This window comes from Schistocerca gregaria, chromosome 5, assembly GCF_023897955.1.
Source record: "Schistocerca gregaria isolate iqSchGreg1 chromosome 5, iqSchGreg1.2, whole genome shotgun sequence".
Lineage (NCBI taxonomy): Eukaryota > Metazoa > Arthropoda > Insecta > Orthoptera > Acrididae > Schistocerca > Schistocerca gregaria.
In genome coordinates, this window is record NC_064924.1 from 556,627,560 (window position 1) to 556,645,322 (window position 17,763).

Sequence of the window (17,763 nt, forward strand, 5' to 3'; positions counted from 1 at the left end):
GATGGCTATAATTTTTACATTTGACCAGCTGAAAGGGTAACAAACAGTTTGAAACACTTTACTGACAGTTCTTTCTTTTTTCAAATGACAGAATTACAATTCTTCAGTGAATTAATGTTCTTCTTGGAGTGCGAGGCATTTAGTTCACTGCCTCAACAAGAGTAAATCATTAAATATTAGTTTGCAGATACCTCATCAATACTTTTGAAATGTTCTGTTATTTTGTCATAAAAGTGACATCCAATTCTGTCCATAATGTCCGGCTATTACGCAAAATAAGGGTTTATGTTTTACGACGTTTGCTCAATCCAGAGCAGATGCTGAAGCAATGTCAAGGTAAGACACATACGATATCAGAAAACTCTGGTAGTGAGTTAGAGGTCAACATTCTGTCGTCTCAAAATCTTCTCGTTCGTCGGGTTTTACATTTGAGAATCAACACAAACCCTAAATTTCGACTCATGGGCATCTCTCTGCAAGGATTTTGAAATATGCTTGCTACAAAGCTTTGCGTAGTCATTTGGCTTAAAATGCAGCACCCTTAATGACAGTATTCAGTGACAGCAGGATATAATATATGCGCAATGAATGGCTTCAAGTGACTGTAGCACTTGTCACGGTCATCGGCGATCAAACGATGCTCAGGAGACCTGTCTGCGCATTTTGTGTTTTGTCTTTTGAGGCAGCAAAAGTGCTAACATTAGAGGTGAACAGTGTTTGAACTTTCATGAACAACAATTCAACACAAATGAGTACACACTCTTGGTTAACAGCTTCAGCCATTTGAATGGGTTCTCACTGGGGGCCTCGGGGAAGCTGGATGGGCGTTTCGGATTACTACATATGTTGGGTACAATGTATCAGTGGTGTGTCGCAACTTTCAACAGTGGTTCAAATGGCTCTGAGCACTATGGGACTTAACTGCTGAGGTCGTCAGTCCCCTAGAACTTAGAACTACTTAAACCTAACTAAGGACATCACACACATCCATGCCCGAGGCAGGATTCGAACCTGCGACAGTAGCAGCAGCGCGGTTCCGGACTGGAGCGCTTATAACCGCTCGGCCACCGCGGCCGGCTTCAACAGTGGTCTGCGGAACATTCTCACACGTGTAGACCAAGTTCCAACGTCCGCGTAGGACACTGAAAATCACCCGGAGATGAAATCAGGGCACATATTACACCTGCGTGTCGTCAGGGATCACTGGTAACTGTCTACTTGCAGAAGGAATAAGAAAACGTGTGCCTCTACCCAGGCTACGATTCACACCACGACACCGCCAAGCATGACTACTCTGGTGTCGTGGAAGAGGTGACTGGAGAGTGGTATGGCTCTCTGTTGTCTTCAGTGATGGTGATCAAAAGTATCCGGACACCTGACTGGAATGACGGTAATGCTGGAATTCAATATGGTGTTGGCCCACCCAGAGCCTTGATGACAGATTCCACTCTCGCAGGAATAAGTTCAATCAGGTGCCGGAAGGTTTCTTGGGGAATGGCAGCCAATTCTTCATGGAATGCTGCACCGAGGAGAGGTAAGGCATAGCACGAAGTCAGCGTTCCAAAACATCCCAAACGTGTTCTATAGGATTCAGGTCAGGACTCTGTGCAGATCAGTCCATTACAGGGATGTTATTGTCGTGTAACCACTCCGTCACAGGCTGTACGTTATAAACAGGTGCTCGATCGTGTTGACAGATGCAATCGCCATCCCCGAATTGCTCTTCAACAGTGGACAGCAAGAAGGTGCTTAAAACATCATTGTAGGCCTCTGCTGTGATAGTGCCACGCAAAACAACTAGGGGTGCAAGCCCCTCCATGAAAAACACGACCACACCGTAACACCACCGCTTCCGAATTTTACTGTTGGCACTACATACGCTGCCAAATGACGTTCACTGGGCATTCGCCACACCCTGCCATAGGATCGCCACATTGTGTACCTTGATTCGCCACTCAACACAACGTTTTTTCGATGTTCAATCGTCCAATGTTTAAGCTCCTTACACCAAGCGAGGCGTCGTTTGGCATTCACCGGTGTGATGTGTGGCTTATGAGCAGCCACTCGACCATGAAATCCAAGTTTTCTCACCTCCTGCCTAACTGTCATAGTACTTGCAGTGGATCCTGATGCAGTTTGGAATTACTGTGTGATGGTCTGGATAGATGTCTGTCTATTACACATTACGACTCTCTTCAACTGTCGGCGGTCTCTGTCAGTCAACAGACGAGGTCGGCCTGTGCGCTTTTGTGTTGTACGTGTCCCTTTACGTTTCCACTTCACTATCACATCAGAAACAGTCGGCCTAGGGATGTTTAGGAGTGTGGAAATCTCGCGTACAGACGTATCACGCAAGTGACACCCAATCACCTGACCACGTTCAAAGTCCGTGAGTTTCGCGGAACGCCCCATTCTGCTCTCTCACGATGTCTAATGACTACTGAGGTCAATGATATGGAGTACTTGGCAGTCGTCGGCAGCACAATGCACCTAATATGAAAAACTTATGTTTTTGGGGGTGTCCGGATTCTTTTGATCGCATAGTGTATGTTCTGTGTGTGAGCGAGTGATGGACGTACAAGAGTATGGCGTAGACCTGGTGACCTGCCCGTTCCAGACTGCATTCGCCCACGACTCACAGATCTCATGATGTGGAGGGGGCATCAGTTACAACTCGTGCTCGCATTTGGTGTTACTAAACTGCACTGGTTGTTATCCTCGCGGTACTGCCATTTCTTCGACAGGGAGGCGAAGTGCTTTTTCAGCTGGACAATGTATGTCCATATACGGTTGCTGCGACGCAACATGCTGTTCCTGATGTAGAACTACTGCCCTACTCAGCAACATCACGACATCTCTCGCCAATTGAACATGTATGGGACATGACGAAGTGGGAACTTACTCCTTCTCCAGGGCCTGCAAGAACCATTGCCGAATAGGAACAAAAGGCGTGAAATGCTTCGGATAACCTATCGTAGGAAGTCATTTGGCGCCTCTAAGAACGTTTCCATGCGAGAATACACGCCTGAGTTGTCGCCCGAGAGAGCCACAGTGTGTACTGATGCGACTATATGGGCAGCCTTTTCTGAGACATGTGCGTTACATTGGGTCTGATTTTGTCGTCATGTAATGCTACAATGATGCGTTTTTTTTCCCAGTAGTGTGTTTCACAAATTTCCGCGTGTAGTTTTACGAGGTATAAGGACCATTCAATTCGTAATATTTAGGCGCAACTAAATACTCTCAAACAGAACGCTATTTGAATTTTCTTGGTAACAAAGTTACTCCTTAGCTTCAGCCTGTATGTTCACTGGTGTAATCTCGAGAAGTGAGTTTCCATTTTCATATTTTTATACTAGTTTAGGTTCCTGCGAAACGAAATATTACTTCTTTCTACATATCTTTCGGTGCAATCAAACGTTGCACAACATTATACCATTGTAATAAAGAAAGTTTTGAAGAAAAAATTACAATTAAGATAAACTGAACAGTATTCCGAAAGTCGCCTGCAAATAGATGTCCCAGTAGTAGGCTGATCGAGATGTTTGATTTCAGGATAATGACGTCACGCACGATCTGTATAACAAGAAACAGATGGGAATGGAAGACGTAATTATGACTGTAATAAAAATGACATGCGGGAGGAACATGTATGCGTCGAACTGAAGACCGTAATATGTACACGGTGTCTCTCTAACGAATCGTCAGGCGCAATTCTCTGGTGTTTCGGCAGATATTTGCAATTTAGTTTTTGCACTGTGTAGTTGGAGTCAGCCCAGACAGTGCTGATCACGTCTTTTATAGAACGGCCTGTGCCGACGGAAAGCGTCGGTTTCTTTCCCGTAGCAAACAAAACGATTTTTAAAGCGGAAACTTGACAGGACGGTTCCAGATCAGCGCAGTGCAATATTTGTTTCATCAGTGTGTATTAACAGGAACCGTAAAACACGAAGAGTAAACAGCAATCCAGCAGAGACTCAGTAGCGCTGCATGTTTGGCGGCAGCAGTCAGTGCCGGCCAGGGCAGTGTCGTCGTTGCTGGAGTAATGGTTATTCTTCGTGTTTTCCGGCCCCTGTTAATACACACCGATAAAACAAATGTTGCACTGCCCTGATGTGGGACCGCTCTATCGAATTTCCGCTTCAAAAATCATTTTGTTTGTTTCGGGAAACAAACCGACGCTTTCCGTCGACACTGCGTCACATGAAACAAGTGATGAGCAATATATATGTTTGGGTTGGGCTGACTCCCGCTACACAAATCATAAACGAAGTTGCAAATATCTGCTGAAACACCAGAGAAATGAGCCTGACGACATCTAGGAGCGACACCGTGTATAAATGTCATCTGATGGCCTTCATCCAGCAGTGGGTGTCACATGGCTGATGGTGGCGACTTTATGGTCACCCATATATTACCCTGTGTTGGTAGTAATAAAACGAGACACAACAGTCACATACGCAGCAGCTAGACGGGTACAAACTCCGCGTAAGGGATACGTTTCAGTGTCAACTTCACACTACGTCGTTGTATTACGAGACAATACAAAATACAGCGCAACCGATGTGGGAGCTATACATGCCATGTGATTAGATCTAGGCACATTGAGGTTCTAAATCGTCGTTACCTCATCGCACATGCATGGAGAGAAGTCCAAGGTAAGGTCGTAGCTGTCATGCGCAACGGCTTATTCTTAATGTCATTCGATTCATTACCGGTGAGGGAGGGAAACAGTGGCACTTGACGCATGAGGCGACGGAACGCGCTTCCAAAATGCCAAAATTGATTAAGTGGGTGGGGTGCAAATTATAAGAGGAGTGAACAAAAAGAACAACAATCGCTACGCTAAACATCGTCGATAACTGTGGGCAAAAAAAAGAGGCTATTATTCCGCAGTGTATACTAAGTAAAATGTAAAAGATGTTTCGTCAGGGTCTTGTTCGCTATGAGCAGACTTTTATCCTTCAGTATTTCAATATTCATCACTTGTAAGTTCTGCAGTCACTGGCGAACTAATATCCACATCCGTAAATACACTTTTAATGAGGAATTCAACACTTGGCCTCCTCGTCACTTTTAGCTTTCAATGCTGCACCGATCCACGGTGGATTAGCTGTAAGGTTGGTCATGAAGAGTAAGCACGAAACAAAACCACACCAGACAAAAAATTAATCATTCACAGGAGAAATCATGCTAATACCATGTACCGCTTTTAACCTTGGTATTGGGCTCCACATGTTTCTTCAGGTATGAGATATCCAGCTCAAGCCATTCATTCATGATTTGACCACGTATTAACACCGAATAATGTAGCGCGCCAATGGAGGAGCAGTAGGGTGCTCAAGTTTCCGACAAAGCAGGAACAGCAGGCGTGCATGGCTCTGAAAAAAAGCTATCGTCATCTCACAAGACGGTAGTGTCGACGGCGTACTCCTCGTAAACGCAAAGGAAAGAGCTACACTTTGTCACCAAAGACCCCGAAATGAACATCGTGGATCATCATCACGGTAACCTGAATAAGTGGGCCCACGACATGGTATGAAAAACAACAACAAAACAGCACAGTCGCCTTCCAGCCTGAACTAAATCCTCCACAAACTGTGGGCTACGCACATTAACAGGCTGTCGGTGCAGTACAAACTTTGCATTATATGTGTATAAAAAGAGACGTCGGACCACACTACACTTCTCCAGTCATCTATTGTTCACGTTCTGTGTCGTTTGTCCGAAGATGTGCAACTTAGCGAGTCCTGGTGAGCGATGGTCATTTGCTAGATACCCGACTCCAGGAAGTCCATTCCATGCAGTTCTCTTCGGAATATTCGCCAGGAAAAAAGTCGAGATGGCCGCGGATTCACTGACAGCAGCGATTCCTGCTGAGTTTGAAATCTACTGTCACTGATACGGCGTGCCACTCGTCTCCGGTTGATGTCCTTTAGGATCTTTGCACAGCCGCTGTGTTTATGTCGTGTTACATGACTGCACGTGTTATCCCAGTGCTTCTTCACACGTTGGACAGTCCGCGTTGATACTCAAACAAATCGGCTAATTTCATTAACGGCGGGGTCACGGTGTCACGTCTCCACACGGACCCACCTCACTGCACTGAATCAACACAACCGACTGCCACACACAAGCTACTTCACTACCACCATTGAGCTTAGTGTGAACAGGATAGAAAAGAAAGAAGCAGGCGGTGGCGGCTGACCTGTTGGAAGAGATGGACGGTGTCGCTGGCGTAGTGGGGGATCTCGTCGCCGCCCTGCAGCACCACGGCCGCGTCCTCGGGCACCCTCGTGTTCTTCCGCAGGCGGTCGCACAGGCGGCGCCGGTTTACCGCGAACAGCTCCATGGGGACGGCCAGCGTGTGGTCGCCCATCATGTACACCGCGCCGGAACCGCGCCTGCTAAACAAAACACACCAAACGGAAAGAAATTATACCTCTGATGTTTGCCAGTACAGCCATCATAAGTGGTACAAGTTAAAATGATATCGAAACATGGGAGTGTAAACTACACCCACGCTCATAAATTAAGGATAATGCTGATACATGGTGAAACAACGTTCTGGCGGGTGGTTTGGGCCTTTAAATCACCTCGGGGTATGACCATGCGGTGCATTTGACCTGCGGTCGTCGCACGGTGGCGCTGGCAGCAGTCCACATACGCAGAGGTGTGTTGGTGGCTGTCAAAGTACAGTGCAGCGAGTAAGTGTGCAGACTTTTTCAGACGTGCTAATGGTGACTGTATGTTGAAAATGGCTCAAAGAACACATACTAATGACGTTATGAAGAGTAAAATACTAAGGCGACTGGAGGCTGGTGAAACACAGCAGGGTAGCACGGGCCCTCCGTGTGCCACAAAGTGTGATCTCAAGATTATGGCAACGATTCCAGCAGACAGGAAACGTGTCCAGGCACTACAGTACGGGACGTCCACAGTGTACAACACCACAATAAGACCGATATCTCACCATCAGTACCCGCGCACGGCCACGGAGTACTGCAGGTAGCCTTGCTCGGGACCTTACTACAGCCACTGGAACAGTTGTCTCCAGACATACAGTCAACACACAACTGAACTGATATGGTTTATTCGTCCGGAGACCTGCAAAGTGCATTCCACTGACCCCTGGTCATAGGAGAGCCTGTAAAGCCTGGTGTCAAGAACACAGTACATGGTCACTGGAACAGTGCTCCCAGGTTATGTTGAAGGACGAGTCCAGGTATAGTGTGAACAGTGATTCTCGCCAGGTTTTCATCTGGCGTGAACCAGGAACAAGATACCAACCCCTTAATGTCCTTGAAAGGGACCTGTATGGTGGTCGTGGTTTGATGGTGTGGGGTGGGATTATGATTGGAGCACGTACACCCCTTTGACAGAGGAACTGTAACAGGTCAGGTGTATCGGGACGTCATTTTGCACCAGTATGTCCGCCTTTTCAGGGGTGCAGTGGGTCCCACCTTCCTCCTGATGGATGATAACGCACAGCCCCACCGAGCTGCCATCGTGGAGGAGTACTTTGAAACAGAAAATATCAGGTGAATGGAGTGGCCTGCCTGTTCTCAAGACCTAAACTTCATCGCCGGCGGGTGTGGCCGAGCGGTTCTAGGCGCTTCAGTCTGGTACCGCGCGACCGCTACGGTCGCAGGTTCGAATCCCGCCTCGTGCATGGATGTGTGTGATGTCCTTAGGTTAGTTAGGTTTAAGTAGTTCTAAGTTCTAGGGGACTGATGACCTCAGATGTTAAGTCCCATAGTGCTCAGAGCCATTTGACCCTAAACCCTATCGAGCACGTCTGGGATGCTCTCGGTCGACGTATTGCTGCACGTCTTCAAACTCCCACGACACTTCAGGAGTACCGAAAGGCACTGGTTGAAGAATGATATCGGGGTACATGCGCAGGAAACAGTGGCATTTTGTAGCACATGTGTATTAGCGCCAGTTTTGTGTAGTGCCACGTTGTGTGGCACCACATTCTGCAATTATTCTTAATTTATGAGCTTGATTGTAGAACCCTCCCCCATACACACACACAAAATGCATACACAGCTACTGATGAACTTCCTAAAATCACGAAATCTTTCACGAAACAATGCTGTACAAAGCGTCAACGGTATGTGACAGTCTCAAACCAACATTCTGAATTAAGTTGTAAATTTGTCCCGGACCAGGATTCGAGTACGGGCCTCCTGCTAACTAGAAAGATGCTCTGACAACTAAGCCATTCGGACACAGTGGTCACTGCGTCAGCACGGACTATCCTAGCACGCCTCCCGTCAGACCCAAACTCTCAAATTACTAACGTTGTGCCCGATTCTCATAAGAGTTCGAGCATCGTGTGTATATGCACTGAAGAGATCGTTGGCCTTCTCATCTTACGGATAACAGTCTGCTTTCGGAAGCGGTGGGGCGAGGACGTACGCTGCTATCCGCCGTGCGCGACCGTGAGCGCTTCCTTGTGTTTACCTTCTCGCGCGAGTTGTATTTGTTCCAAGTTCAGTGCGACTATGGCACATACATGGTGCCACGGTACGATCAGAATTACCTTCCAACCAGATCACGCGCGTCCTCGAGCCTATGAAATAGAACAGTCACACGCGACGATCTACGTTTAGATCCGGCGACTGTCGTCGGAATAAATTTTTCTATAACGGCGAGCATGGTTTATGTTTAAATGATCAGTGCCGAGGTCTCGGATTTAAACATTCTGACAGGCATATCGGTGCAGTGACGGTGGATCATGCAGGACTTTAAAGGTTTTTGAGCTCCCCTTCGAGGTCCCAGAGGAAGTCGTCAAGGACGCCTTCTGACCATATGGCACTGTCATCAGCCACGTTGCAGAAAAGTGGCAAACTTTTTCGACGTATAAGGTCTACAATAGTGTGCGCTAAATTACACTTGAGCTCAAGAAACATGTGCCGTTTTATTTGAACATCGGTGGCTGTCGTGCAACCATAATGTACGACAGTCAACCACGTACCTGTTCCGGATGTGGGCAGGAAGGCTGCTTACAAAGTAGAATTACGCAGACACCAGTGGCAGACTCCGTTTCTCCGACGGGGACGACAATCCTGCCTCTCACGTACTCTCAGACGACGATGCGACCCATAGATGAGGATCCAACGGGCGATGGGGCACATTCATCGACGTCAGAAGGACCAAGGGAGGAAGAGGAAGGACCCCCGATGCCAACCCAGATGTCGCCCCCTCCGCAGCAGCAACAGTCCCACGGAATCCAGACATAACATAACATTCAGGACGAGATGGACGTGGACGCGAACACTGTCCAGACCGCCGCTTTTCAATCGGACGGTGATACGACGCTGGATTGCCTCCCGCATTCGGAAACGGATGTCCACGTTCGAAACCAACGTTCGCCTCGACGAAGCAAGCGACGTCGGCGGCCCCTTCTGACGATTGTTCCTACACATGGCCGGTCAAGATGATGACATCTTGTCAGACGGCATGGAAGCTGCGCCTGCTGATGATCTAAGTGGTGTAGACGGTTCGCTTGCCCATACTACGAGTGCCCAGTTACTTCTTGCACCACAGATGCAGCAGGTCGCGTCCATCTCTTCCAAAGGCAGCGTGTGTGAGAGAGATTTAGGTGCCGATCAGCTACACAGCATCGTGTTGCACGAACTGTGGTCGGACGATGTTGAGGAACTTCCTGGAGAGGGCACGGGTGACAGGAAAGGGGGTGGCATTGGGGAAGCCACTCCTAGAGTGAAAGACTCATAAGTTCGGTGGGACCGGCATCTCTTGCGGTTATCGTCGATTGCCATGGCGTCTACCCTAGGTGAAGAGGCTAGGCAGCAAACGTTTCGCCTTGCCACAATCAATATCAATGCGATAAGGGCGCCACACAAACTGACAATGCTACAACGCATGCTCGATGCGGCGGACATCGACGTGGCCCTCTTACCGAAGTATGTGTCGCTAGTTTCCCTGACTTCTACGGATACACCACCCACATCTCCCACGCCTCTTCTGCCGATTGTGGTGTGGCTGTCCTGCTACGGGAAGGCTTGGCGGCTACAGACGTACTGTACCCAACGAGTGCAAGAGCCATGGCCTAACTGTCAACGGTGTACGACTCATCAATGTATATGCCCCTTCAGGATCAGAGAGATGGAGAGATCGGGCCCGCTTTGTTTTCGGAAGATATTACGCGTTTCTGTATGGACCGCATAGACGATATGGTGATCGGAGGAGATTTTAACTGTACTTTATCTCCGTCTGATCAGCAGCCACATCACGTCCCGTGTGCGGAACTGGAAATGCTAGTGCGTGCCCTCCACCTGCTCGACATGTGGCGCCACATCCATGGCCCAGCTCCTGGTTACACCCACAGCAGAACTCTGGCCCACTGCACTCACCGACCACACAGCCTATATTTGCATCACTGCCCTCCAACCTGCACGTGTGTGGCGCAGTAACCCCCCCTGGAAACTGAACGTCGCCCATCTGGACGAGCCGGCATGTAAAGGTGCTATCGAAGAGTCGTGGAACGCGTCCTTACAGCGTCGTGGTCGTTACCGATCGACCCTCAGTTGGTGGATTGAATATGCAAAGCCTGCTCTTAGGCGTGGCTTCATGGTTTACGGCCGGGAAGCGGCGGCATGGAGGAGGAGCATGGAAAACATTTATTACACCGTCCTCCGGGAATGTCATGCTATGGAGCCCTCGCCTGACAGGCAGATCATTGTCAATCGCGCGAAAGCGCAGCTCGTCACCTTAGCACGTCATCATTTACAGGGTGCCATTATACGGTCGCGTGCTGCAGACATGCTACAATCAGAAAGGCCATCTACGTACCACGTGTTCTTACAGAGGAGGAAGCGCCGTAGGGCGCTGGTGACCGACATGATAACGGACGACGGTCGACACATGGTAGAACAAGCAGATATAGCAGAAGCCTTCTATGGGCATTACGCTCACCTTTATCAGCAGTGCTTCCTGATTTGGCGACGTTAGACACCGTTTCTGCACATGTCCACGGTACAGTTCCACCAGACGTGGTACCGACTTTATTGGGAGAAGTGACAGAAGAGGAAGTGCTCGTCGCCAGTGGTAAAGGTGCTCACCATAAATCACCAGGAATCGACGGACTACCATTAGAGTTCTATCGAGCCTTTAAACAACTGCCGGCCGCGGTGGCCGTGCGTTTCTAGGCGCTGCAGTCCGGAACCGCGGGACTGCTACGGTCGCAGGTTCGAATCCTGCCTCGGGCATGGATGTGTGTGATGTCCTTAGGTTAGTTAGGTTTAAGTAGTTCTAAGTTCTAGGGGACTGATGACCTAAGATGTTGAGTCCCATAGTGCTCAGAGCCATTTTTTAAACAACCGTTGGCACCCCGCTGTATTGAAACTGGTCAGGAATTGATGTCCCCAGGTATACCGTGCCTGCACCGTTCTTGGAAGGACTGATTGTACCCATCCATAAGCCAAAGTGACGGAATTATGTCCGCGATTATCGGCCCTTCACGTTATTGAACAGCGACTTCAAGATCTTTTCGAGCTACTATCAGAACGTATTCGCGGCACACTATTGCACGTCCTGTCCAGCGATCAGACGTCCTTGGGGGAGACCCAACAACATCAGAACTGCGTTATGTCGTTACAGACATCTCATCTCCCTTGCACGGGTGAGACGTTTGCCGGCAGCCCTGGTGTCTATCAACTTTAGCTAGGCTTTTCACCGTGTGAGCCACACTTTCCTCACGGCCGTTCTACGGCACATGGAATAAAATGGTTCAAATGGCTCTGAGCACTATAGGACTTAACATCTGTGGTCATCAGTCCCCTAGAACTTAGAACTACTTAAACCTGACTAACCTAAGGACATCAGACACATCCATGCCTGAGGCAGGATTTGAACCTGCGACCGTAGCGGTCACGCGGTTCCAGACTGGAGTGCCTAGAACAGCAAGGCCACACCGGCCGGCTCGCATGGAATACCCTATCCCTTTATCACAGTGTTGACACGCCTTCTACATGGTGCTACTTCTAGAGTTCTTGTTCATGGAAGTATGACGGTACCCATGCCGATCCGCCGATCAGTACGACAGGGATGTCCATTGTCTATATTGTTATTTGCACTAGCCTTAGAACCTTTGTCGTGTGGTCTCCGAGACAGGCTCACATGGGTACAGTTTGGCGACTCCATCTATCGCTGCACCGCATATGCGGATGATTTGATGATCCTCATACGTGGAGCTGCCGATATGGCGGCGGCTTTGGACTGGATTGCAACCTACGGTAAGGCTTCTGGTAGCCAAAACAACGTTGATAAGTCCGTAGCCTTGAGCTTCGGAATAGGGCTATCGCAGGAACACATTGCCCCCTTACGCTTCAGTGATACTGTCCGCTGCTTGGGCTTAGATTTCATGAACGACATGCGTCGCGCGACGACGCTCAATTGTCGACGACTTCTTAACCAAATTCGGGCCGGAATTGCAAATAAGCGCTTGCGGTCCCTCAACATAGTCCAGCGGGCGCATTATGCCAATGCATACCTAGCGTCCCGCATACCGCATGTCGCCCAAACGCAACTCATTCCGAACCCCTTCTCGCGTAGCATTACGGCAGCGCTGGGATACTTCGTCAGCGCTGGTATGTTACTGAAGATCAGATACGTATCTCTTACCCTCCCCAAGGAAAAAGGTGGTCTCGGCCTAGTTAATGTACACGACAGGGCCGTTGCCCTGACATTTATGTCTGCTGTCCTAGAAGCCTCACTAGTTTGCTTCTGATGGCGCTACGACCTGCCGCTACAGGACATCCCAGCGCCACTCTTTTATATAGGACGTTTCTATTTAGAACAAAGTTATTCCAGTGTAGCACTCACGACACCACGAATGGCCACAACTCGACGCCTGTATCACGACATGCTGCAACGCCGCCCCCTTAATGTGGTCGAACCAAAATATCCTGATGTACGGTGGTACGTAGTGTGGAAGACTGTACACGATGCCATGCTTGATTCCGATGTTGTTTCCAAATGGTATGTAGTCGTTAATGGGAAGCTGCTGACGCAAGAACGTCTCTACAATATCCACATGGCAGACTCCCCCAATTGTTTGGGTTGTAACACAGTAAATTCTGACGAGCACCGCCTCAGCTGTTGAGAGGTGGGGGTTGGCACCTAGTGCGGCAGATGCTGGCTTATCTCTTGCGAGTTACGCCGGAGCATGTATCTGCCGCAGGTTATTGTTTCCGGATGAGAAATTTTACCCGAACACTCGGACCAATTCCGTCACGTGGATACGTGGACATGCGGTCCTTTACCTCTATCGTGAGGACACAAGAATTTACTTGACTTCTGGCTCTATTTGCAAGAAAGACATCATGCTTTTGCCAGGCATACCAGATATCGATGATGCTTCGCAAACTACCTATGGAGTGCCTTTCACAGCCCGCCGCGTAGTTGGAATGTTCCAGGCATTGGTAGATGAGGTCAGAACGAAGGGCAAACGATCATACATTGAAATATCTTTATCAGTGGGCGCAGTTGCTGGGAAGCCTGACTACGAAGTGGTAGCTTTCTTTTCATATTATTTATGTTTACCATCTTCGATGGTGTCTTCATTGTGTTTTAGTTTTCCAGGCTTGACTATCCATGACTGTTCGCACATTGATATCTATATGTCCATACTGTACATAACGAAAAAAAAGCCATCCGCACTATACTAGAAATACCCTTCCCCCAATTCCTTTCATCGTATATTTTGTGGGTTGGCACACACACGTTAGTCCCGTATAGTATAATTTCTTCACATTTTAGATGGGGGTTACTTATAGTTAGGATGGCAACGCCTGAAGAGGCAGAGACACAAGTGGCGGTGCCCCCGTAGGGATGGCTGTGATTTTGTTTTATTTCTTTTTGTTGGTACCCCACAAAAATTCAATATAAAACAGCACACCGTCGCAGAAAAAAAGATAGCTTTGTGGTCAGAGCATCCGCCTACTAAGCAGGAGATCTGGGTTCGAATCCTGGTCCGGCACAAATTTTCAGCTTTTCTCACTGATTTCAATCAATGCTCACTCGCAACCCATGTCTGTGATTCGTTTGTGTCTTAATTCATAATGGCTGCTGGATCAAAATAGTATTAGAAATAACAGACACCACATATACATCCTCATATCTTTTGTATCAATATATGCACATTTAACCGGTCAGACGCCTGCTACTTAGTTAGAGATTTTATTAATTTAAATTGTATCCGTAAATTCATGTGTTTCATAAAAATACATAATGTTATGTTAGCTGGCGATAAGGCTAGTATTCAGCGGGAGCTTACAAATCAGTCCTTCGACCAATAATTGAATACTTAAATAATGTTCGTCAGTATTTCTAGCAGCATATGTACATTTAAAAAGTCAGAGGCCTGTTGCTCCATTAGTGATTCTATTAATTAAATGTTATATCTGTAAATCCATGTGTTACACAAAAATACATTACGTCACGTTAGCTGGCTGTACGGCTAGTATTCAGCGAAAGCTTACAAAACATCCTTCGACAATACTTCAATACTTAAATAACGCTCGTCAGTCTAAGATCCATACCAGATAGGACTGATAGCGAAAACTGAGAAGATCCAAAGAAGACCACCACGTTCCGATACAGGTTCATTTAATAAGCGACGATGCGTCAAGCGTCACGGGAATGCTCAATGAACTCCAGTGGCAAACATTGCAAGAGAGGAATTCCGCATCAAGGTGTGGTCAATCGTTAAAGTTCCGAGAGCGTAGTTTCTGAAAAAGTCAGCCTTATATTCCTTCCTTCTACACAGATCTCGAGAAAAGGCGGCTTCCGAATTATAGACGTAAATGTAGAAGCCAAACAAGCAAACAACTTAAAAAAAAATCTCAGATACACGTCGAAACGAGTATGGATGACTGGGCACACATACCGAGCGAGGAGGCGAAGTGGTTAGCACACTGGACTCGCATTCGGGAGGACGACGGTTTAAACCCGCGTCCGGCCATCCAGATTTCCCTAATTCGCTTCTTGCATATTTCGGAATGGTACCATTGAAAGCGCACGGCCAATTTCCTTCCCCATCATCGACAAAAGCGGAGCTTGTGCTCCGTCTAATGAGTTCATCGTCGACGGGACGTTAAATCCAATCTTCCTTCCTTCCTTCTTTCTTTTAAGCACACATCGGAATTAAAAATTTCTAAAGAAATTTCTTTCCACGCTTTCCGTTTCTCATCTTTCCGTCATCATCGAACACGATTAGTTTCAAATGAAGTAAAGCACAATTCAGTCTTCAGCCCCTCGGACTCACGGAGTATTTGGCCTCAACCGGCCGGCCGTGAGGCATCGGATCACACTTTATTCCTTCACTTCTGCATTACACTGAGTTTGATTCTTAGAACTGTGGTACTATTCAAATTTTACTGTTAAAAGGGCTTTATTTCCCTAAATCTACTTCGTGTTATTTAACAAGCGATAGATCATTAGAAGTTGAAAGCCGATTTCAAGCGGAAAACTGGAGGGCTTTCAACGTAATTGCAAAATTCAATGTGCAAGTTGATTCGCATTAGAAATGAGGGTATACTAAAGGAGTTATATGTACGACCATTAATTAAAACTGCAAATAAATTCATATTCTGTCATGTTACACACGGGGACAGCTCCAGAAAACTGTCATCAAATGATATAAGTAATGTGAATGAAGAAATAGGACAGCATTGCCTTTTTCTCGATTCGAAAAAGAAGAAAGAAAGTGATAATTCTATCAGAATATTCTGTTGTCCAGAAGGTTTCACCTGCCTTTTCCTTGATCGAAAAAGAAGAAAGAAAGTGATAATTCTATCAGAATATTCTGTTGTCCAGAAGGCTTCACTGTCTTCGCTGGGTCTATTCTCTTACTCTGAAAATGATATATGCACACGCGAGAAGTACATACTTCAGGTAAAAGACAATTTCATATCTTATTTAAAGTATACCGCTCCGCAAATGACAGCATGAGCTACCTAATATGTTCCAAAACGCCGTGCATAAAACCGGGATTTTTCGGGGCTCATACCACGGGTTCTAATGACGACAGAAAGGCAGGGTTAACTGATTTGGATAGCCCTTGTGATAGGGCCCTTTTGTATACTCAGCAGAAGAATCGTCTTAGTGTCACTGTTCTACAGTTCAGGATCATAGTATGAATATTACATACTTCCTCCTCCTTAAGCAAATGGAGCAAATCGTTTGGTTCTTTTTGCATTTTATGTCGCCTACGGTGGGCCTTAATTGGTTTATGAAGGCACCATTAGCTCATAAGGCCGATCAAAAAAGGTTTAAACCGCTTTTTTCGTACCAAAATCTAGGCGCTGATTCCAATACGCGTATCCACAACAAATAGCTGAAATTTTCATGGTATATTCCTAAAATTCCGATCTCGAGCAAACTTGAAAATTTTCTTAATATCTTTATCCGTTTCTGAGGTACAGTGGGTCAACGTAACTTTGCATGTACACGTAAAAACCGACGTGAGGCGAAATCTTAGCAATGAATAACTGCAGCAAACTGCTCAAATTTTAACGTTATATTCTCTAAGCATTTATCTAAGATTGCCACCTTCCAGTTTTCAAAACTCTTTATCCGTTATTGATAAATATTCCAAAAACATTGTTTCGAGTATCAAACCTGGGCCGCACATTCCAAGACGGTTACGCATTGCAAACTGGTGTAATTTTGCTTCTGAGTACCAAAATCGAGTCGCAGATTCCAAGACGGCTATGCACAGCAAATGGGAATATTTTTTTATGATATATTGCTAAGATCCCTATCTCGAACAACTCTGAAGTTTTTCTTGATATCTTTATTCGTTTCCTCCAATCGGAGCACAAAAAGGCGAATACGTTCCTGTTTAAAATAAAAGACTCTGACTGACACGTGGGATACCAGCTGCCACATTCTACCTGGGTAGCACCTTAAAAAAGTTTCCCAAAAATTTTGGCACGTGAACATACTCCCTCTTTTTCATGCTGATAGAGAAGGAGACAGTGGCACTGGGGAAGAGACAGAAAAGTATTAAGTACTGGAAGACAGTAGACAATGGTTATGATAGAGAAACAACGAAGGAGACAATGTCAGTGTGAGAGAAAGAGGGGGATGCAATGGTAGTGGAACATAGCTGCAGTGAAAGAACAGTGCTAGGAAAAGACAGGAAACAGTGCCAAAAGGACGGGAATAAAGAGAAGCAGAATTTGGAAGTGGGTGGGAGCCAGTAATAATGGAAGAGTCTGTGACAATAGCAACAAGGAAGAGAGAGACATAGTGACAGTGAGAAAATGAAGGAATGAATGAGATAGTAGCAGTGAGAGACAACAAGGGGGAGACAGTGACAGTGAGAGAAGAAAGAGGAAGAGGAAGAAGAAGAAGAAGAAGAAGAAGTAGTAGCAGTGAGAGACAACAAGGGGGAGACAGTGGCTTTGAGAGAAGAAAGAGGTAGTAGTAGTAGTAGTAGTAGTAGTAGTAGTAGTAGTAGGGGTAGTAGTAACAGTAGCCGTCAGACTGTCGGTGGGAGACAGGCAGTGACAGAGACACACACAAAGAGATAATGACAATGAGCTGGGCTGAATAAGTGTGTGAGGATAGGCAAGTGGGAATGGATGGGTATGAGCGACATTTAGCGATGGACTAGTGGGTATGAGAGAATTACAGAGAGGGGAGCTTGTGGAACTCAAAGAAGAGTTGCATGTTAAAAAGAGCGTGAAATTTTAAATTTCACAGGCCGTGAATATGTTTTCATGCCGA

The 17,763-nt window shown here is 46.9% G+C and overlaps 1 protein-coding gene across 3 annotated transcripts in view; it reads right to left on the reverse strand.

The window, feature by feature from the left end:
• LOC126272702 (xaa-Pro dipeptidase) overlaps nucleotides 1-17,763 on the reverse strand; it is an 842,295-nt gene that overhangs the window by 802,660 nt on the left and 21,872 nt on the right. For 2 of the 3 annotated variants that reach the window (XM_049975737.1, XM_049975736.1), the window contains exon 2: nucleotides 6,209-6,407. In XM_049975737.1, coding sequence (XP_049831694.1) covers nucleotides 6,209-6,407 — 199 coding nt within the window. The remainder of the gene's footprint in view (nucleotides 1-6,208; nucleotides 6,408-17,763) is intronic. The other variant, XM_049975738.1, reaches the window with a different exon arrangement.